Here is a 21383-nt window from a genome sequence, read left to right as displayed (position 1 = left end):
GCCTGGATTAGACCTGGCGCAGGGCAGGGCTCCGCTCCCGCCGCTCTTTCGCCGCAATCCCTTCTCGTGTGGCTGGCACCAGCGAGCGCCTGCACACGCTGCCCTGTCTGCCCAGCCTTTTGGCCGTCCCTCCCCCACTTCACCCCCATTTTTTTCCCTTTGCTATCACCAATGTCCACGAGGAGTCGGCCATGACATCTGTGCTGATTGGCGTGATCCTGAAGGGAATTTTTCTGCTGGCAGGTAATGAGATGTGTACGGTGCTTGCAGTGTGTCCTGCCTGCGTGCGTGCCTGCCCGGGGCAGGGGGCTGGCTGTGTGACGGGCGAGGGCTGGAGGCATGAGGAGGAACCAGAACTGATTAGAAACGAGAATGTTTTGATTTTGAAGAGACCTAAAGTTTTGTTTTGGAAACTTTAAAGGCGAGGAATTTCCTTGTTGCACGGGTGTGGCTGAAGGCTCCACAGCCCTGTGCTGCAGTTGTGCCCGGCAGTGTCAGAGCTGTTCCGAGGCACCGGGGCTGTGCCCGGGTGAGCTCTGGAGACACACAGGTGCCTCCCGGCAGCTTCTGGGAAACCTTCGGTTTGCTTTTTACTATTGTTTTTACAGTTTTCGTTTTTCCTCTCTTGATGGAAAGCCGCCTTATCGAGGGGCAGCTTTTGTGGCTGTGAGTCAGGACAAACCCTCGGTGGTCAGTGCGTTCCCCAGCTCCTCCCGCTCCCTCGCCCCAGCAGCGCAGTGGGAGAGTGGCAGAGCCGGGGTTGCCATGGAAATGGCAGTAATTGTGCAAATACGATTGTGTCGGGGCCGTTTGTTGCGGCTAATTCTCTGCCTATCCCTCTCCCTCCCCTCCTTTTTCCTTTTGATAATCATAATACAATCCCTAATTAGGATGCAGCAGGGAAAGGTCGTTAGGAATTCAGCTGCCTTACGGAGAGGGCAAGGTGGTGCTGGCCCGGCAGCCCTGCTGAACTCCCGTGTTTCAAGGAGTAGACCTTGTCCTTCAAGGGTTTTTTGATATCTGACAGCTAAATTAGAATATTTCACTTCATTTGTGCTTATTCTTTTAACATTTTATGTATCTGTTGAAGTATATGATTCTTACACTGTATACAATGAATCTTTGGTTATTAATAGCAGCCAGTAAATCATTCCCTCCATTCAGGCTCAGTGCTGAGCTGTGTGCATTTAATCACACTTGCATTTACAAACCAGGACCGTTCCCACCACAGTGGTTACACTCTGAACGTGGTGAAGGATTTGTATTTGAATATACTGGGGGCTGTGAAAGCTCCGCCACTTCTGAGTGTTTCTGGCCCAGCCCCTGTGTATTGGTGGCTTGGGACTGTTACCTCAGACACTGCTGAATTAACGGAATGTTTGAAATCCTTGACTCCAGATAGCTCCCTCTTAGATACCACTTGTCTGATTTTCAGATAACAAGTTCCACTACTTTGCTATTGTTAGTCTTTAACTAGATAAGGAGCTCATTAAATGTTTGAAAGTCTCCTAATGGTGTAATGAATCAGACTGGTTGCTTTTACTATTGATGGCTCAAATAAAAGTAAACATTTCAGCTATGAAATTTAGAGGGAACAGAGGAGACTACTACTTGTTTACAAGGAGAATAACTTGGTTTTGTTACTTGTTTTTGTCGAACAGAATCATGTTCCCCAATTTATTTTTTTAAATAAACCTGAGAAGGGATGCCTATGCTGCTCTTAGAAAAAACAATTAGTGTTGAACGACTTCTTAATATCTACTTCCCAGTGGGTCTGCAAAGACACAACTGCCCATGTCTTGGAGAAAATTGGAATAACAGATACCCAGGAAATGATCAGTACTTTTGGAAGCCATAGTGATGTAGTTCCAGATAACTGCTCAGTGAGTCTTCCAGGAAAAAAATTGCCATTAGCCAGATTTTTAGAACTCTAGTGCAATCTCCTTTTCACCCATTTCAAACAAATGATCTAAGAAATCGAACCAGGTGCATCCCATGGGAAAGCCTGGTGTTTAATCAGTCACCAGCCTGGGGCTGTGCACCCGCCCTGGGGACAAATGTCCCACCTGGTGTGAGGCACTGGGGCTCTGGGGGCAGGAACAGCCCAGGCAGGTGCCACAGAGAGCTGGGACCTGCTCAGGCTGGGAATGTGGAGTGGCAAAATGGGCCTTTCTGCCTCCCAGCCTTCTCAAATGCAAAAATCTCTCCTTTTGTTATCCAAACCAATGTTATCTTCCCCTCATTGCCTTGGTAAATATCAGCAACTTTGATCTGGAACAGCAGCATCTCCAGGGTTTGGGACTATACCAAGCCTGTCTTTCCTTTGTCAACAGCCTCTCCCCTTAAATCTGACTGCAGACTTCCCTCCTGCGGCTTGGAGAGCCCTCCAAGAAAACCTACTCCACACAATTATACTGATTTTTCCCAGTTACAGTTGAAGTCTTCTCCCAAACTGGAATTCTCCAGGCCCAGTGATTTCCCTTATATTCCAACACATTTCCTTCATAGCTTTGTGCTGCAATCTTAATTCTGTCCCTGCTGTTCCCTTGCTGAGCAAGCCCAGCAGTAAGGGAAAAGGGCTGTGCTGAGGTGGTGAAGATTCTGTTGCTTACAGAACAGCCCTGGCACATCTGGAAAGTGCAGAATTGAGCCTTGCATTTCTCTTCCAGTGTTTCCCAGAGTTATGTCCCTGCACTAGCACAATCCGACAGTTTGGAGCTAGAATCTGGTGCTCATCGCTCTGCAGAGCTCAGGGGACAAACCATCACTGCAGATATTCAAGAGCCTGTATCTTTGCTAAGTTTTTATTTATAATCACACATCAAGTCCAGCTTCAGTGCTCCTAATGCCCCATCTCCCCTCATCTCTCTGCCCCAGGCAGCTCTCTAATCTCTTTGACATGCACATTCTGTCGAGTGGCTTTTCTTTACAAATGTCCTTTGTGTTTTGATTCCCCTCCTTTGTGTGTGAATTCCTTCTTTTTCTTGCTGCTGCCCTCGTTGTGCTTGCTGGCTGGATCGGGTGTAATGCTATTAGATCGGGATAATCCATGCTTGGTTTATCTGTGGGACTGTCTCTGAAGATTAGTGAAAACCAATGTTATAGGCTAGATAGAGTGAACTGGTTCAGGGCTCTTCTGTCAGTCTGGGGATGCTCAGGAAAATGACAGCAGATTTTCATTAGCCAGATTTGGTAATTTCCTTGAGCCCCATTGGGATCCATGTGCCGCCAGGAGACACAGCTGCAGTGCAGGACCTCACCCAGTTCATTTCTGCAGGACTGGGCAGAACTGAAATCAGCTTGGTGCCAGCATGGCAGAGTGCCTGTGGAGCATGTTGTGTTTATTGTTTGGTAATGAATTGGATTTTGTAAGTTTTACAACTGGTGGGTCATCTTGGAATTTGAATTTTTTTGACTGAGGCTTTCCAGTAACTTCCCATTTTACTGCTGTCTGCAACACTGGTGCCTGGAACATGCTCCAGTCAGATCTACAGTCAGACCCACCCGGCTTTTTAACACACCAAATCTATTAAGACAAAAGCATAAATGCCTTGTCTGTGCTGGTTTGGTCCTTCATTCCCTCTGCACATTGACTGCCTGTGGGGTCTGAGCTTGGGACAGGACAGCAGTTGGTGGATTTGGGCTGACAGGCCAAAGATCTATAAATAGCACTTGGGAGGACACAGAAGTTTGGTTTCCTTGCTCTGGCATCATCACAGGACCCTCTGAGTGAGTGTGGGGCTCCTTGGTGGCAGCTGCTCCATGGTGAGAGCTGGGGAGGGCTGTGCCTGGCAGGCTCTGGGTGGGAGTCGCACTCCCACGCTGAGATCCCATCTCTAAATCTCTTTCACAGGTGCGGAATGTGCTGTTAACATCAACGAGTGTGCGGAGGGGCCCTGCAAGAATGGAGCTGTCTGTGAGGATGGCATTGCTGACTATTCCTGCCGCTGTGTCCCTGGCCAGGATGGCATCACGTGGGGAGGGAAGAACTGCTCTGTCCAGCTCACTGGGTGCCAGAGGCACGACTGCCAAAACGAGGCCTTGTGCATCCCAACCTACCGAGCTGAGAGCCACGGCCACCTGTGCCAGTGCCAGCCTGGTTTCTATGACGCCACATGCTCGACACCAACAACATTTTCCTTTGCTTCCAGAGGGTATCTTCTCTCTGAGCTGCCCGAGAACAGCGAGGGCAGGAGGGGCGCAGGAGGAGCCAACGTGTCCCTCCGCTTCCGAACCACTCTGCCCAGCGCTGTCCTTTTCTACCGAGGCCGTGAAGCAGAGTACTTGTTCCTGGAGCTCCTGGATGGCATCCTGCATGCAGAGCTGAAGAGGGAGGGTGTTGGGTACCCGCTCTTCCTGAAGGGGCTGAGAGTGGACGATGGTCAGTGGCATAAAGTGGAAGTCGTCGTGCACAGCGCGGTGCAGCTGAAGCTCTGGCACGGCTCTTGTGAGGCCGGGCTCTGCCTGCAGAGCTCTCCCATTCCACCGGGCACTGCTCTGATCCCACAAGCCTTCCTGAGCCTGTACATTGGAGGTACTGAGGATCCAATGGCCAACAACACACGGAGCCAGCAAGGCTTTGTGGGCTGCCTGCAAGACTTGCAGGTGGATGCTGAGGCCGTGCTGCCGGCGGATCTGGCGCTGGGGGAGTCGTCCCCGGCGAGGCCGGGCTGTGACCGCACCGAGTGGTGCCTGTCCCAGCCCTGCTTCCACGGAGGGCTCTGTGTGGACCTTTGGGCCACCTTCAGGTGTGACTGTGCCAGGCCCTACGGAGGCCCAGCTTGCTCATACGGTAAGTGCCACGGGCCTGACGCCTGCCAGCTCCACGGGTACTGCACAAGCTTGGATGTTAGCTCTGGAAACAGGACTTTCTATTTGACTGGGGGGGAAATAAAGCAAAAGCGTCTGTGAATGAAATTCTCCTTGATCCCTTTCCTGTCGTTTGCTCCTGCAGGAGTGACTCTCGGTTTTGTGGTGCAGGTTATTCCTGGTAGAGCCAGAGGCTCTGACTTCACCTTTGTTAACAGATCTGTGTGAATGCAGGGGAGCAGGGAAGGTGTTTTACTGTGAAAAGTTGAACTTGAGCTTCTGAGCTGAGGATGAATAGGAATGTATTACTCTATAGATAAACTATAGAGTGTTAAAGCAAGCTCTTTGACAATTTTGAGTTGAAATCATATCTCTTTGCATTTTTTGCTCCTGCAAGGCTTGTATTAGTATTGGGGTTTTTCTCAGCTCTTCTGAGCCCTAAATATGGCATGTTTTGCTGTTACCAAATTTACAAATTTTAAAAGCAACTCTGTATCTCAAAAGTCCTTGAGTAATTCTGCCGGATTGGCAAAGGCTTTGCTAGACCTGTATTTCACTCTTGGATGCTTGAATTTGTGCCCTCCAGAGGAAGTAAGGACACATTCACCTAGTTCTTAGTGTCACAGATCTGTGGGGAGCAGCATCCTTACCCCGGCACACGTGGAAAACATTGAGAAGAAACATTTGCCCCATTCCTAAGGAGCTGCATCCCCGTGCCAGCTGCATTCCCTTTATCTCTGAACTGAAGTCTGTTTCTTTTCTCTTCCAGAGCACCCAGCAGCAACATTTGGCCTAGAGAATTCCACCAGCTTTGTCTATTTCACCCTTTCTGACAGCCTCGGTGCAGACTTCAACCTCTCCTTCTTGGTGCGGAGCCGGAAGGCCGAGGGTTTGTTACTGCAGCTCTGCAATGGGACAGGCCCCTGCCTCACCCTGTACCTGAGGGGGGGCCAGCTGAGCATAGAGGCGTCACCCACGGACACTGTGACCTTGCCAGGGAACCTGGTTGATGGGAGAAGACATTTGGTAGCCCTGTCTTTCCAGGGGGGCTCTGTGGGCGCTCTGCAGTCAGACACCTTCGTGGAGCTGGGGCAGCTGCCGCCACAAGCCCTGGGAGCTGGCTCTGAAGTGTTTATTGGGGGACACCCGAACCCCGGCAGTGCTGAGCTCTGGGGGGGCTATTTCAAGGGCTGTTTGCAGGACATCCAACTCAACAGCCACCAGATACAGCTTTTCCAGGTGGAGAACAGCAGTGTGCCAGAGGAACTCAATAGGACTCAAACTGGAAATCCTGTGAAGGGCTGCATCTCTGATGACACCTGCAAGGTATGTGCTGTGTCTTGTTTGTCTCTGTGTGTGCGGGGGTTTGTTGTAGTTCTGTTATTACACGGAAGTCTGACTGTTGCTGATACCAGAAAGAGAAGGGTTTTTGATGTATTGAAGAGCAGCGGTTCTCTGTGCTCCCACCTCACTCAATACACTACATATGATTTAAACACTGAGTTTTCTCAAGCTCCCCTGTAGTTTTTGTGGTTTTAGAACTTGGCCAGCGGCTTTTGTGCTGCCCATCTCCACTTTGCTGAGCCCACATAGGTTCCAGCCTCCCCTCCCTATCCTGTAACCTTGCCGGCCCCTCCTTTCATCCTGTTCCAATTGCACAACCACCTCTCCCCCAGGAATCTGCCCCAGCACAAGCTGAAGGAGCTGTCTCCATGTGCCCTTGGATCAGAGCCTGGCTCTCCTGTGTGCCACACCCCTAATCTTGCCCTTCTTGCTTATGGTGCTCTGAAGTATTGTCCCACCTGTGGTGTTCGGGGTGTCCTTCAGGTGACAGAACTTTGTGAGCTTCTTGGGAGCATCACAGTTTGTTTCATCTGTTCCTCACCTGCGCTTTTGTGCCTTGTTCTTTGCCAAATTGCTGCAGCTCCTGTTGGTCAGTGCTGTGCACAGGGGAGAGCAGGGGCTCAGGAATTTCTTGTACAGAGACCCTTGTGCTTCCCTCACTGCTCTTGAGTCACTGTTCCATTTCCCTCCTCTCTTGATTCAAATGCTGCTTGTGCTCATCTTCATTGTCACAACTCTACCAAACTCTCTTAGACCTCAAGATGAATTACTCTGCCCCTAAATTCCGCTGTTTTGTTTTTCAGTCTGAGCCATGTCAGAATGGTGGCAGATGCATTGTCACTTGGAATGATTTCCATTGCAGCTGTCCAGCAAATTTCACTGGGAAATTCTGTGAAGAGAAAGTCTGGTGTGAAAGTGACCCATGTCCTGAAGCCACCACCTGCATAGACGTTGTGGCAGGATATGTGTGTAAGTTCTGTTCTGCTTGTGTGTGGGTAAAATCCTCCCCGTTCCCGGTCTATAATCAATATTCCCAGCGTGTGCTGTTGAAAACAATACAAACACATGCTGCAGAAAGGACAGGGAGTGGTGCCCAGGTGCACACGGCTGCAGGCAGCACGGGCTCCCTGGGCTGGCCCCGGCTGTGACAGAGCACAGCTGAGCAGTAAAAATTGCTGCCTAAGAGCTGGATATTATTACAGGAGGTGCAGTTGTAAACAGGAAGAGCTTTAAGGCTGCCAGCAGCTCGCCTGTAATCCTGCTCACACTAAGCTTAGGGGTTCTTATGGAGAGAACTGCCAGGGGTGTGCCATTGGCCTGGCTCAAACAGGACACCAACTGTCTTTGAAATCCCTCGTGCTCTGGCCTTTATTTATAGGTCTGGCTAATGCAACATTTAATAGTCACGGTGCCATAGAATTTACCACCAACACGTCAGTGACCAGAACTCTGAGCAGCCTCTACATGGACTTCAGAACCAGAGATGAAGATGCCATTTTGCTTCGGGCTGTGGAAGAGGTGGATTCCCTCCAGGTAGCCATTAAGAATTCCTCCCTGCTTGTTGACATCAGGAGTGGGAACGGCATCGAGGGCGCCAGCTTCCTGAGCCCGCAGCCGGTCACGGACGGGGCCTGGCACAGCGTCTCCGTGGCCATGGAGGAGCCGGCCGCGCTCTCGTCCCGCTGGCTGCTGCGCTTGGACGGCTCGGTGAACGCCACTCTGCGGGGAAACGCCGGCAACCTGGACTTCCTCAAGAACAACGCGTCGGTCGTTTTGGCCGAAAATTTCACCGGCTGCCTGGGCCGGGTGCAGATCGGGGGGATCTTCCTGCCCTTCCCGGCCCACGGGCCGTACCCGCAGCCCGAGCAGTTCCGGCGGGCCGGCCCGGGCGGCGTCCGGCTGGGCTGCTCCGGGGCCGACGTGTGCGCCTCCAGCCCCTGCCTCAACGCCGGCACCTGCGAGGATCTGTTCAACTCCTTCCGCTGCGGCTGCGGCGCGGGCTGGGCCGGGCGGCGCTGCGAGGCCAACATCGACGACTGCCAGCCCAGCCCCTGCGTCCACGGCGACTGCGTGGATGCCGTGGCGGACTTCCAGTGCGAGTGCTTCCGCGGCTTCATCGGGAAGAGGTGCGACATCAACGTGGACGACTGCGTGCGGCACCAGTGCCTGAACGGAGCCACCTGCGTGGATGGCGTGTACGGGTACTCCTGCAAGTGCCCCCCTCAGTACTCCGGACCTCGCTGCGAGTAAGTGCCGGGGCAGAGCAGCCTCCACATAAACTGGATTTGTACTTTGGGACGCTTTGGGAAAGTGTTTCATTGCAAGCATCTCGTAGGTAAAGAACCTAAATTCTGCTGTGACTTGGAAGGTGCTGTCCGGGTCCAAACCCTCACTGACAGGGGCTCAGCCTCATACAGGATAAGGATCCTTCCTTTTGATGTGGGTTATCCCCGTGCTATTTCAGAGCTGTTTGAAGGGCACATACTCTCGCCTGTTGTCATTTCCCTCTAGCACTCCCCCAGAAGTTCGTCTTCTCCGTGACTTGATTCCCCTCTGCCATATTCCTATGCTGTTTTAAAACAAAACATCTTGTGCCAATTCAAATGGAATATTTGACTCCTCAAATGGAGTTAAATACTGACATGGCTGGATTTCAGTTATCTGATCTATCCAGGATGATTTTCCTGTTGTTCCTGCTGCATTCTAGTGCAGACAGTTACCTGGTACTGGCATTATCCTTCCTGGGGCGTGGCTGTGCTGTTCCAGCACTGTCCTGTCCCTGCCAATATTTTCATTGCAACAACAGGCCTGGGTACTGACAGAGCTCCTGTGTGTTCCCGGGCAGGATCCAAGGAATACTCTGATGTTACAGATGATTTCTGAGACAATTCCCTTTTCCACTTGTATCAAACTCCTTCCTAGAGATAAGAATCACTGTATGAGCCTCACCAGCCCCATTCCCCCTGAGCCCCAGAACACTCTGCCCTTCCCCAAAAGAACAGCTGAGTGCGCTAAAGGCTGTCCCTTGCTCTCCCCAGGTGGCCGTTCCCCCCTCAGCAGTGTGGCAAGAACTTCACCTGCCTGAACGGGGGCAGGTGCATCACTGAGAGCTGGGGAGCCAACTGCTCCTGCAGGCCTGGCTTCACCGGGAGGAAGTAAGTGCTGCTTTGGGGTCCAGCGCTCTGCTCCTGAGCAGGGGGTGGCAGAGCAGGGCCGCTGCTCCACCTCCCCCGTGTCCTCGTGCCAGTCACACCGCTGCTCCTGATGGGAGCGCCAGGCTGTTGCTTGGAGCAGAGGGAGGCTTTGGGTCATCCAGCTGCCAACACCAGTTCTTGCAGCAAGAACTGCTTCCAGGTTTTTTCAAGCACGCTACCTGTGCTGGAGACCCGCGCTGGCCTCAGTCCCAGAGAGACCACAACAGGAGGGTTGGTGTGAACAGGGGAGAATTTCATGTTTGACTCCAGAGAAAGCACCTGGAGAAGCTGCAGTGGGCGCTCTTCAAACAGAAGAGGCTTTTTTAGACTGGATGATCTTGTGTTCTGTGACACAAGAATATATATGACAATTCTAATACACTCTTCCTTTCCAGCTGTCAAATCAACATAAACGAGTGTGATCCGAACCCGTGCCAGAACGGGGGCACGTGCCAGGACTCGGAGAACAGATACGAGTGCGTGTGCAGCGCCAGCTACACCGGCGAGCGCTGCGACATCAACGTAAGCTCTGCCCTGCCTCTGCTGGCCCTCTGCTCTCACATGGGGCTGCTCCTGCTCCTGTCCTGCCTAAAGCACAGTTGGGGAATCCTGAATGGTTTTTATTCTCTGCAGTGCTGTTGCTTATTGGTCTCCAGCATATAAACAACTGCAGTAAATGCTCCTCAGTATCTGCATGTGCTGCCATATGGCTTTGGGGGCTGTCTCTGCATGTTTCCATAGGTTTCACAACTCTTTAGACAGTAATCCAACTCCTACAGTTGACCCAGGTTCCTGGAGAGTGGAATTTTGTTTGGTGTTTTGTTTTGGATAAGAGTTACTGAACACCTTCCCTCTTCAAAGATCATCTGAGTAGGAATGGATGTTTGGAGAAGGGCAGTTGGATGAAGTCAGGCCAGGGGTGGTTCAGGTGTGTGTGAAACAGCTGAGTCCTGGCCCTGAGCTGCTGCTGGTCCAGCCCAGCCAAGCTGTCCCCTTGTGCATAATCCGTGCTCAGGCTGGGGCTGGGATCCTTCTGTTCCCCTGCTTTCTCTGTGAAGCTGTTGCATGGACAGGCAGCTCGTGGGGTAACCTGGGAATGTACTAACCCATCCTGCATGGAAAGGGCTGTGTGCCAGGCGGGGTTTGCTGCTGTTGCTGTTACCCAGGGCTCTAATGCACGTGCCAAGGTCACCCTGACATTTCCAGTTTGCATGCACAGACTCCTTCAGGCATCTCTATCTCCTCTGTCCCAGGACGCTTCTTGTGGATTCCTTGTATTCATTTTCGTCGCCCTCCCCTTTCTTTTCTTCACTCTTTCCTTCCTGTGTTGTGCAGCCAGGCCCTGGTTGGGCAGGGAGCGGCTGGGGACGGTGCTGGTGCCACCAGGGACAGCTGGAGCTCAGCTGAGCTCCCTCTGCTCTCTGGTCCCACAGCAGCTCCCGGGGCTGCCCTGCTGGGCCCTTGTGGTGCTGGACTAACCCCGCACGGCGCTCGGGCTGGGACAGGCTCAGGGAACCCTCCTGGACCTCAGGCATCTGCAAAGGCCACAGGGCTTCCAGATCCCCTGGGAATGTTCCTTCTTTGCTCTGTGACGTGAGCGCACACTGAATGGCATCCAAAAGCTGTAAATAATCCAGCTTGAATCATTTTAGTTTTAGCTGTAAGATGGCCAATACCATTGTTAGCAATAAGAAAAATCCTATTTTTAAGCTTATTGTAATTTTAAAGCTTTGTTTCATGACAAAAAAATCCACAGTTATTTTAGTTATGTTGTCTTCCATGCCATCCTTGAATCCACCAGAATCTAGGGAATTCTCATTTCTCTCCTCAGTACTTGGGCTTTCTATCATCTCCATCTCCCATCCATGTCCTGACCCCTTCAACATCTCCCCCTTCCTGCTGCAAGTTCTGCAATTCTGTTTCACAGTTTAACAGCTTAATCAATTCTCTGCTTTGCCATTACAGGCATCACTGAACTTTTTTTTACTATCATTCCCCTGCTTGGGGAAATATTTTGGAGTTACTGAAAATTCACATTACTCTGCATTAACTTTAAAGGGGATTTTTGTGTTTCATCGGTCAGAACTTTGCCAGTGCCACCTGTGTAATTTTATTCTGATATTGATAAGAAGGCACCTTTAAAGACTCCCGCTGTAGATGCTAAGTAAACTGGCATTTACATCTTAAGGGGTTGTCTTGTTGTGAAAAAGCACTTTTTTTTTTCCTTTTCTAAAAACCTTTTTCCCTCTGATCTGACCATTTTGGTCAGTTATTGCTGTTATTGTAACCACTGGAGGCTCATTGTTTCTCCATCAATTTCTTTTACAGAAAGGGACTCCAGGTGCTCTCTTCCCCTCCCCACTAATTGAAGTAGCTGTCCCTGTAGCCTGTGGCTCTGTGCTGCTGCTCAGTATTGCTCTCATATTCATGGTTCTCACGGCAAGGAAGAGGCGCCAGTCCGAGGGGACCTACAGCCCGAGCCAGCAGGAGGTGGCAGGAGCTCGGCTGGAGATGGACAGTGTCCTAAAGGTGCCGCCCGAAGAGCGCCTGATCTAGGCCCTGCCGTGCCCGGGACCTGGAGCTCTTCCAGCGCCGGCAGCGGCAGATCCACCCCAGCCCAGTTCCCCTCGGCCCGCTCACGGAGACGCGGGCGTCGCGCACGGGCGGCGGTGCCGGGAGCCTCTGCCCGCCCTCCCTGCCCTGCGCCGCCACCGCTCACCTCGGCACAGCTGCAGTGGCTCTGGCTCCAGCCCCCTCCCAGGCAGGAGGGACGCGTTAAATCCGCTCTCCAGGGCAGGGTGACCCGAGGCACCTGTGCAGGTTCAGCCCCCTGAGTCCCGCTCAGGAGCTGGGGAAGGTCATGGCTGGTTTGTATATTCTGCACTGGTTTTGTCAACAGCTGAAGAACATTCAAGCCCTCTCAGCTCAGGTGTGTGAGGTTTTCAGTCTTCAACAGCAACAGCAGCTGTGACCTCCCTGTGACAGCCCTGTGTTACAGGGAATTGTGAGGAACGATCAAAATCCTTGTATAAATGGTGTTGATGACGTGGTGCTGTTAGACATTCCCATGGGTACCACGCAGGGCAGGGGCAGGCAGGACTGAGGGGCTCTGGGCCGTGCTGGAGCTGCCAGATGCTGGACTTGGGGTGTGCACGGAGGGGAGAAAGGAGCAGGAAAAGGGTCATCAGCCTCCTGGGCATTCCCAGGCTCTGTGGGACAGGGAGGGGACAGGGGAAGCCAGCAGAGCGCAGCTGAGGAAGGCTCTGGGGGCTGAGGGGTGCGAAATGCAGCCGCGTCCTGCGGGAAGCTCTGAGTAACTCCGTGTTCTACCGCAGCAGCGAGTGTGGGCGCACCTCAGCCACTCCTCGGTGGTGGGAGCAGTCGGGGCTGCGGGGGCTGCCCTGCTCCTGGCAGTGGTCGTAGCCACGGCGATTGCCATGAAGAGGAGGAGAGCGACTCAGGGAACCTACAGCCCGAGCCGGCAGGAGAAGGACGGGGCCCGAGTGGAAATGTGGAACGTGATCAAGATGCCCCCGACGGAGCGGCTGATCTGAGCCCGGGGTCACTCCGGAGCTGGGGGAGCGGCTCTGCCCGGCCCCTGGCACTGCCCGCTGGCACTGCCCGCTGCCATGCGCCAGCGCTGCTCCCTGCACCTCAGCCCACACAGGAGCTCCCCGCAGCTCATCCCTGTCACTGCTCTGGCTGCGCTGGCGAGGAGGGGAGGGAGCAGCAGCGGTGGCACAGGGGGGACACGGAACCGAGCAGAAGATGGGGCTGTGTCACAGCCAGAGCCAGCTGGGCCCCTGCTCCTGCAGGCAACAGAAAAACCACCCCGAGGCAGGTCCAGTGAATGGGAATTCAACCACAGTATAGAAATAATGTGAATAATTCAGGTTTTTTAAAAAGACACGTGCCTGTGGCTCCTCTGCAAGGCTAAGCCAGGTGAGTGAGTGGTGGGAAATCCTTCCTAGAGCTGCTGCTGCCCTTCCAGCTGGGCCAGAGCTGGCATGGCAGTAAGTGCCACTGGGCTGTGCTGGACAGGGCTGTTGGAGCTTTCCCTGAGACCAGCCCAAACCACAGGACTATTTTAAGTGCCTTTTTGCTCCTGAGGTGCCAGTTACAGTTTAACCTTTGTTAAAGGATGTTTCCAGGCTGTTTGATCCGGCTCTGACACCCCCTGAGCAGGGCTTTGGAGCTGACCACGGAACTGACCCTTGTGAGAGCCAGGGCTGAGCATCAGGTGGTACTGGCTGGGGTGAGGAGGGGAGAAAGAGCTCTAGAAGTGACCACTCTGGACCGACAGGTTTGGGCTTGTTGGTACAGAAGAGTGGAATTTAGTAAACCAATCCTTGAACCCACACCAGGGCTGTGTAAGTGACACAGCATCTGCTTTCCACTGCACTAAAAAGGAGTTTGGTTTTGTGGCTTCTCTTGTCCTGTGTTACTGTGGACTGTTTCCTCTTTAGCATATTGTGGCAGAGGCTGTGGAAGGAAATGCAGCACAGCAGGCCAGGTAAGGTCTAAGGTCATTAGTGTTTCAGGATAATCACTACAACTGTCAATGAGGAATATTTTAGAACAGTGGCTGCTTTTTAATCTCTAAATACTATTAAAAATCAGGGTGGAAACCTGCCCGCTGTAGCTCATTGCCACAAGAAAATGCTGTTTATTCTGGTCTGCTTTTTGGATTTATTTTTTCTTCTACCATAGCTGTAAATGTTTCTGTAATTCCAAGCGAAGGGAGGGGCGTGGAACTACTGCTCACATGTGTCCATTTAAGAACAAGTGTGTCTGTGTAAGAACAGGTCTCTGCAACAGGCAGCCTGACAGAAGAATGAAAATTTTAGAAAATAGAAAAAAACAAAGGAGCAGGAGACAATACTTAGCATGTAAGATCACTTTCCCTCTAGCACTGAAGAGTGGAAGGTGTGATGGCGGCCAGCTGTCTGGGAGGCAGCTGGAGCTGGCAGTGACAGAGGGGCCCTGGCTGCAGGTGGGAGCCTGCGGCTGCTTTCCTGTCTGTCAGCAGTGGCTCTGCTGCCACTGTTCTGCACTGGTTTGCTCTGGGCATCCTCCAGCTGCTCTTGGGGAGGTGCAGCACACTGGGCACTGCCAGTGGCACTGCCGGTGCCCTTGTGGCCCTGGCCCTTTGGGAGCAGGTGAGTGGGGCTTTGCTGTGCCTCTGTGCCAGGACAGTGGGGCTGAGGGGCTGCTCAGCACGGACAGAAATCCCTCCTGGGCTGAGGGAAGGGCAGTGGGGGCTCCAAGCAGGAGCCCTGGGGTCCCTGTGCTGCCAGGCAAAGCCGCTGTGGTTTCCTACAGCCCGGGGGTGCAATCACCTCCTGGGGGCTCTGCCACCTCCACCCCAGCACCCCAGGGCAGGTCCTGCTTCTGCCTTTCTGCTCCACTCCACATTTGGTGTTTACACTGTATAGAAATGCGGCAGCAGCAGGATCTAGAGGAGCTCCTGTTCCTCCAGCCCATGGGGTGCTGCACACCAGGCCGTGTTCCCAGAGCTCCCTGAGCTCCTGCAATTCCCTGGGAGGTACAAATCCCTGGAGCCCCCATTCCCTGGGAGGTACAGACCCCTGGAGCCCCCATTCCCTGGGAGGCACAGACCCCTGGAGCCCCCATTCCCTGGGAGGCACAGACCCCTGGAGCCCCCGGCAGGTCCGGCCGTGCCCCGGCAGCAGCTCCTCAGGGCTGCATTCCAAGCACCCAAAGCCAGTATTAGCAAAGGTGTTAAAATACTCTTGTCAGTGTCTTGAGCATTTCTGCAAAATAATTTATGGAAGGTGTTTTTTTTTCAATAATGAACTTAACTTTCTTTTGATATTTAATTTTTGAATATATTTTTTCACTGGACTTGCTGTAGTTAATTATCATGATCCTGATTTCTTTTTTAATTGTAAATTTTATAATTTGTAAATAATTAGAATGTCCTTCAAAAGAAATTTGCAATAAAACTTGGTTAAAAACAGTGACTGTTTTTCCCCGAAGAACACTGTGGTATCTCCATGGCTGATCATGGTCTGTGCCACAGCCCCTACACAGCTGCAAACCTCGATGGCTCCTCACAGTTTAAGGATCCACTTTGCGATGATTTGTCCCAGCCCAGAGCCCTGAGCACAGGCCACAGCTGCAGGTGGGGGAACCTCTGCTCTCTGTTCAGCTCACTGAGCCACATTTTACCATTAATCCCTGAGTTTATGGGCAATAAAGAGACTGGAATGTGAGAAAACGGGACTCTGTGCCAGTGACTGCCCCATCCCTGTGCCCTGAACTGGGAGCCTCCACCCAGAGTGAACAAGATAGAGAACGGACTTCACCTCCTGTGCAGCAGCAGATGCACCACGACCTTTGAAGAGGTTTTCCTTGTTGGTTTGTTTTAAAATAAACTCATTTCTCATGGCAGGAGGCAGCTGTAAATAAGCTAAGTGGAACCAAACACAGGGCAGGAACATGACAGAGTACAGGAACATGGACAAAGTCAAGTATAAAGTCACTGCTGAGTAAGACCAGGAATGCTTTTTGTACTGGAATAATAAAAACATCCAAACTCTTCCTAGTGCTGAACCAGGGCTGGTTCACACAAGCAAACCACCTGGCACTATCAGGAACAAATCATGTTAGGCATTCCCGAGTTTAAATAAGACAAAAAAAATCCCTAAATGCTGTCCTAGGGACAGTTCAATTCCTATGTTACAAGAAACCCCTAAAACAGTCTCCTGCTTGCAAACCCTGCTCCAGAAGTGAGGAAAGTCACAAACTCCTTGTCCTCCTGGATCTCAGAGGTGCTAAATAAAGTGGAGGGTGAACAAATGGGTGTGAATTCTCCTCAGTGCCCCAAAACTGACTTAGCAAATAATCCATAATATGGGCAAAGTAACCAGAGATGGAAATGAACTGCAGTGGGACAGAATTTCCTGAGTGGTTTAAAGCATCTGTGATGGGCTCCTCAGTGTCTGATCTCTGTGTGACAGTACTGAGTTCACACAGGGCCTGTGGAGCCCTGCCTGGCACAGGCAGAACTGTCCAGTGCCCAGCCACATCCACCACAATCCAGAGTTTATCATCCAGCTCATAGCAAAGGAGCTCTGAAATGCCAGACTGAATTATACAGAACATTCTTAATCTGAACCGTATCAAATAAAATGGAACTGGTATCTTATACTTTAAATATTTTACTATTCAATACTAAACCCATCTGTCTTTCAACGCAAAAAGAAAATACAAATCCAATGAACGGCCTGTCAGAGGAACAGCACTTACAGAAACAGAATATTCCTGGAATACTGTCGTCTTCCCAAAACCGGCAGCATTTCAGATATTATTTTTCTTTTGTACTGCCCAGACTGGAATACAGAGACAGCCATTCCCATTCCCCAGAGTAAGAAAACTTCCAAGATAACATGAATAAAATAGATACATTGGAAATCAGATAAAGCTTTACAAGAATTTCCCCATGTGTCCAAGATGATTTCCTTTATCAAAGGCTCAATGGTGATGCGATTCCCTCTGCGAGAGTGCCAGGTTTTACACCAGAGTGTGCCCAGATACAAAACAAACCAAAAAACCACCACTGAAGTGAAACAGAAATGATCAGACAGCAGCTTTCCTGGGGGATGCTGAGGCTGGTGTGAAATGTCTGGAGAGCAGAGGGGGCTCAGAACAGCCAGCTGAGCGTCCCCTGTGCCTCGCGGGCCAGGCGGGGCCAGCCCGAGGCTGCAGCGAGGCCGCAGAGCCCAGATCCCCCCTCCTGGACACTGCTGCCCTCAGCCCCTCAGCACACCGGCCCTCACCTGCACTCAGGAGCTGGGAACCTTGATACCCCACGCTTTTTCTCTTTTTTGTTTGTAATAATCAAGTAAGATATTGTTACATTCCATTCATATACTGCAATTTATAATATTGATAGATAATATTAAGATACACATATATAAGAACTAGGATATTCTTTATGGCCTCTATTTTCTGATGTATTTAACAAAAACAAAGTCAAAAAAATGAAAACAATTGCTGGTGTTTCCAGTTTCCCAACAGAGATGCAGGACCAATCCCTGAGCAGCGGTTTCCAGGCCTGTGACAACTCTGCCCTGGCTGTTGGTGTTCGGGGCAGGGGGGAGTCAAAAGTGCCCCAAAATCCATGTGACAGCACAGCTCTGGGAGTGGCTGGGCTTCAGCGAGCACAAACAGGGACCCACGATCAGTCCAGCGCAGCCCACAAGTCAGGCTGCTTCGAGGCATGGAAACAAAGCCTTGTCTGTGTGTGCAATGCCAGAAAATCTGAGGCCCATTCCCAGAGGCAGGAATGGGCCCCAGCAGAGTGGGCTGTGTCACGCTCCAGGTGTGCCAAGGACTGAAAATACAGGGAGGGACCAACCTGTGCATCAGCAGTGCTGCCTGAAAAGCTGTGTGGAAATCCCAGGCCAAGCCAACCCGCCTCCCCTCACGCTTTGGTCAGTGCAGGAATCCTGGGCTGCGGTGTCAGGGACTGGGACAGCAGGGGACTCTGACCTGTGGGCAAAAAGCTCTCGTGTTGAGTGGCAGCTCAGCGATGGTCCTGCAGCCGTCCTGGCTCAGCCTTCCTTAAAAGAAATGCTTGGTTTTATGCTGGCTCAAAAAAACCAAAAAATCCCTCTGTCACTTCCAAAAGGACACCAAGGCCATGGGGAGCGTCACTCAAAGGTTTCCCATCGCTTTCTGAGCTGCTCCACCTTACCTGGTGTGGGTGACACGTCCTGCTTGGTCTTTTCTAACAGATCTTCAAATGGATCTTTTGTCTCCTCAGATTTGGAGGACAGTAACACTGACTCCAAGCCCTTGGCTGGCCTGGCAGGGACCAGAGGGGGTTCACTGGCCAGAAGAGCCAGGGCTTGTTTGGGATCTACCTTTGTGCTGGGCTGGCCCACCTGTAACGTTCGGGGTTTGGAGGGAGCAGCCAGACACGGCGGCTGGAGGGAGCCGGTGGGAGAAGGGCTGTGGCTCTGCAGCAGCAAGGAGCCAGCTGCTGGCACAGCCGGAGCCTGGCTGAACAGGTTTGGCATGGACAGCGTGGCCATGTGAGGCTGAGGTCTCTGCGCTGGGTAGAAGGCGGCAGCGGGGGTTATGAAGCTGGAGCTGTAGGCGTGACCTAAGGAGGGGGTGAAGGAGCCCCTCGGGGGTCTGACCAGGGACACGGGAAGGGCTCCTGGCAGCGTGTGGGTGAAGGGATTCGGGGAGGGCTGCAGAAAAGGTGGTGGAGCTGGGGCAGCATAGCCGAGGGGCCGGGTAAAGGGCGCAGCCGGAGCAGGCACAAAGTCACTCGGCGGGGCGCCGAAGGCGGGCGCGGGGCCCGAGCCCTGCGGGGCCCTGCCCGGCCGGCCCGCGGTTCTCAGCGGGTCCAGCAGGCTCAGCAGGAGCTCGCTCTCGTTTCCGGCACCTTCCGCCTGCACCCGCACGGGCTGCAGCAGCTCGGCAGCGCGCGGCAGCTGGCACGGGCGAGAGCAGGAGCTGGCTGAACGCTGCGTTTCGGGCTCTAAGGACACGCGCCCGGCCCCAAAGGGCTCCGGGGAGAGATCTGACACCAGGGGGCTGAGCCCGTGAGGGGTGAGGACTTCCACTGACCCAGCCGGAGCCTGATGCTTGGAAGCCCTGGGTGCCGGTGGTGGCGGCACGATCCCCAGCTCTGGAGTCTTTCTTCCCTGTGGCCTAGGAATGGTGATGTTCCCTTGAACGGCAGGGTTGGATTCATCCTTTTCTGCAGGAGCCACACCACCGTCTCTGCTCTGGGCTCTCCTGGTGATGGGGGCCATGTTACCCAGGGCAGCTGAGGGTCTTTCGGGCGAGCTTTGGGAATATTTGGTGGGAATAGCCATATCATCGTGGCCCATACTCCACAGCTTGTTGTAAGGGTGGGACAGCTTCATGCTCGGCACAATCCTGCTCCTCTCGGACACACCAAGATCCATTCTCTGCAAGAGAGCGGAACAAACATCTGAGTGATGTTCTCACAACACAGAGGAATTGACTTCAGGCTGCTGTGAGGGAAGAGGATCTGTCCCCAGGCTGCCAGCAGTGCAGAGGGACAACAGCGTGTGGCTAGGAAGGACAGACAGGAACCAGCCAGGACTCTGCAGCTCCAGTTCCAGCTCTGCCTCCACGGGGTGTTCAGCTGGGACATGTTGTGCATCTGTCACAGCCCAGTAAGGAGCACACACCTGTGTCCAAGGCACAGAAGTTGAGAAGCCTTAATTGCTGCATGGAATAAGCTGATAAATGAAATATCTGAATGTAACACTAAAATCGGTATTACTGTAAGGTAGAAATGACATTAGCTTCTTTAATGTCAGATGAAGATCTCGGAGTCTGCTTTAGTTTAACACTTTCTGAGCTATGTTCCTTCACAAACAATCCCATGTCTTCAGAGGGGGATTGCTCAAATGATGCTTAGACCAAAATAGCCAGATTAAAAGAAAAAAAAGTTTGGAGGGGACCTGAAAATTACCAACTATTCATTCTCACTGCTGACCATCAACTTCAAAGAAAACTGTGCGTGACAGCCACTGGACAAACAGATTCTGAGGAACAGGGCAAATATCCCCTCCTTCAGAAGAAACAGTCCCATTTAAGACATTTCTTAATTCAGAAATTAATTTTGAAACACATAAGCAAATCCCTGGAAAACAGATGATGATGATGAGGATGAAGATTATAATTAAGATCTACCCAGTAACATGAAAATGTTCCTCAGGATGAGCTCTGTGCCACCCCCAGGGCACAGAAAGCCCCTGACCTGGTATTCAAAGGAGCAGCGCTGCTCCGCCTCCTCCTTGGGTGTCCGCAGGTCCTCCAGGCTCTTGGCCTGGCTGAGGGGCTGGGGCTGGGCTTCTACTTCCAAGCTGGGGAAGATGTCTTCCAGGAGGTTGACTTCTGAGGCCTTGCTGGAGAGCAGAGGGCTCGGGGGCAGCGGCTCTCTGGCTTTCTCCGGGCTGCCCACGTCCTCTCCATCGGCACTGTCCGACTCCTTCAGGGCCCGGTACGGCTGAGGCCTGGCACAGAACCAAAAATCACACTGCAAATGACCATATTTCCAATTCTTTGGTTTGAACGCAGTTTCCTAAGGAGCTGGGTGAGTTACAGCTCAGAGAGCCCTGTGCAGAGCAGGCAGTGAGCAGTGCCCGAGGGCAGGGGACATGCAGAGGGGACCTGGCACCCAAGGGTGCTCTGAAAGGCACGAGTGGAGTGGGAAGTGCTCAGAGGAAAGCTGTGGACATGCAGGCCCAGCCAGGCTCAGGAGGGAGCTCTCGGAGCAGGAATGATGGGATAGCAGCTCCCCATGCTGACTGTCTGGGCACGGCCTCTGCACCCCATATTTGCAGGCTCTGACACCCTTGGGCTTCGAGCTAACTCAGCACACAACATAACTCAGTGTTTTCCTGCAATAATTGGGAACAGTGTGCAGGTTCCAATGATTTCATTGGTGTCATCTTATCAAGAAACACCATAATCCATTATGGAGACACCTCCTTTACATTACCAGCCAAGGCTGAGTTAGCAGGATGCTTCTCTTGCACATACCTCAGCAAAAAACCCAACCAGCACATTTGCATTTTGGTGTGCGTACAGAGAACAGCAGCACGATGTGCATCCAATTAATAACAACGAGTGCCACACATGGCTGTGGGGATTGGCATGTGACTGGCAGCCGGTTGTACTGTGGCATTTAAATAAGCTTTCAATTAAAAGAAAATAGTTGTGAGACCTGCAAAAACACATCCTATGGAAGAACCCTCCTCCCCTTTCCATCTTTTGGCATAATACATCTCCATCATGCAAATTGGGAGAGTCCAGCTCGCTTCCCTCCCCAGCACACACAGAGCAGGCACTGAGCTCACACCCGGACAGGGACACTGCAGGTACAGGGCACACGGTGACAGCACACGGCCTCAGGGCAGGGAGCTCACAAACCTCCTGTCTTCAGTCTCAAATCACTCTGGGTCACACTGCAACCCCCCAAGGGATATTCTGCAAACAAAACTGTTCTCCTCCACCCCA

At 52.4% G+C, this 21383-nt stretch overlaps 2 protein-coding genes across 14 annotated transcripts in view; one reads left to right on the top strand and one right to left on the bottom strand.

Moving 5' to 3' along the window:
- The window catches only part of CRB2 (crumbs cell polarity complex component 2), a 56221-nt gene extending 39732 nt beyond the window's left edge, over positions 1-16489 (top strand). For 4 of the 6 annotated variants that reach the window (XM_040083547.2, XM_040083548.2, XM_040083549.2 and 1 more), the window contains 7 exons: positions 3854-4792; positions 5579-6135; positions 6957-7122; positions 7532-8399; positions 9192-9308; positions 9743-9869; positions 11676-12822. In XM_040083547.2, coding sequence (XP_039939481.1) covers positions 3854-4792; positions 5579-6135; positions 6957-7122; positions 7532-8399; positions 9192-9308; positions 9743-9869; positions 11676-11903 — 3002 coding nt within the window. In that variant the 3' untranslated portion in view covers positions 11904-12822. Of the gene's footprint in view, positions 1-3853; positions 4793-5578; positions 6136-6956; positions 7123-7531; positions 8400-9191; positions 9309-9742; positions 9870-11675 lie in introns of all 6 variants that reach the window. The other 2 variants (XM_058423170.1, XM_040083545.1) reach the window with 2 other exon arrangements.
- A 26-nt stretch (positions 16490-16515) lies between these two features.
- The window catches only part of DENND1A (DENN domain containing 1A), a 151685-nt gene continuing 146817 nt past the window's right edge, over positions 16516-21383 (bottom strand). For all 8 annotated transcript variants that reach the window (XM_040083552.1, XM_058423172.1, XM_058423173.1 and 5 more), the window contains 2 exons: positions 20122-20377; positions 16516-19300 (listed from right to left, as the gene is read on the bottom strand). In XM_040083552.1, coding sequence (XP_039939486.1) covers positions 18026-19300; positions 20122-20377 — 1531 coding nt within the window. In that variant the 3' untranslated portion in view covers positions 16516-18025. The remainder of the gene's footprint in view (positions 19301-20121; positions 20378-21383) is intronic.

The sequence above is a fragment of the Hirundo rustica genome, chromosome 20 (assembly GCF_015227805.2).
Source record: "Hirundo rustica isolate bHirRus1 chromosome 20, bHirRus1.pri.v3, whole genome shotgun sequence".
NCBI classification, from domain to species: domain Eukaryota; kingdom Metazoa; phylum Chordata; class Aves; order Passeriformes; family Hirundinidae; genus Hirundo; species Hirundo rustica.
This window is presented reverse-complemented; position numbering and strand designations above follow the sequence as displayed.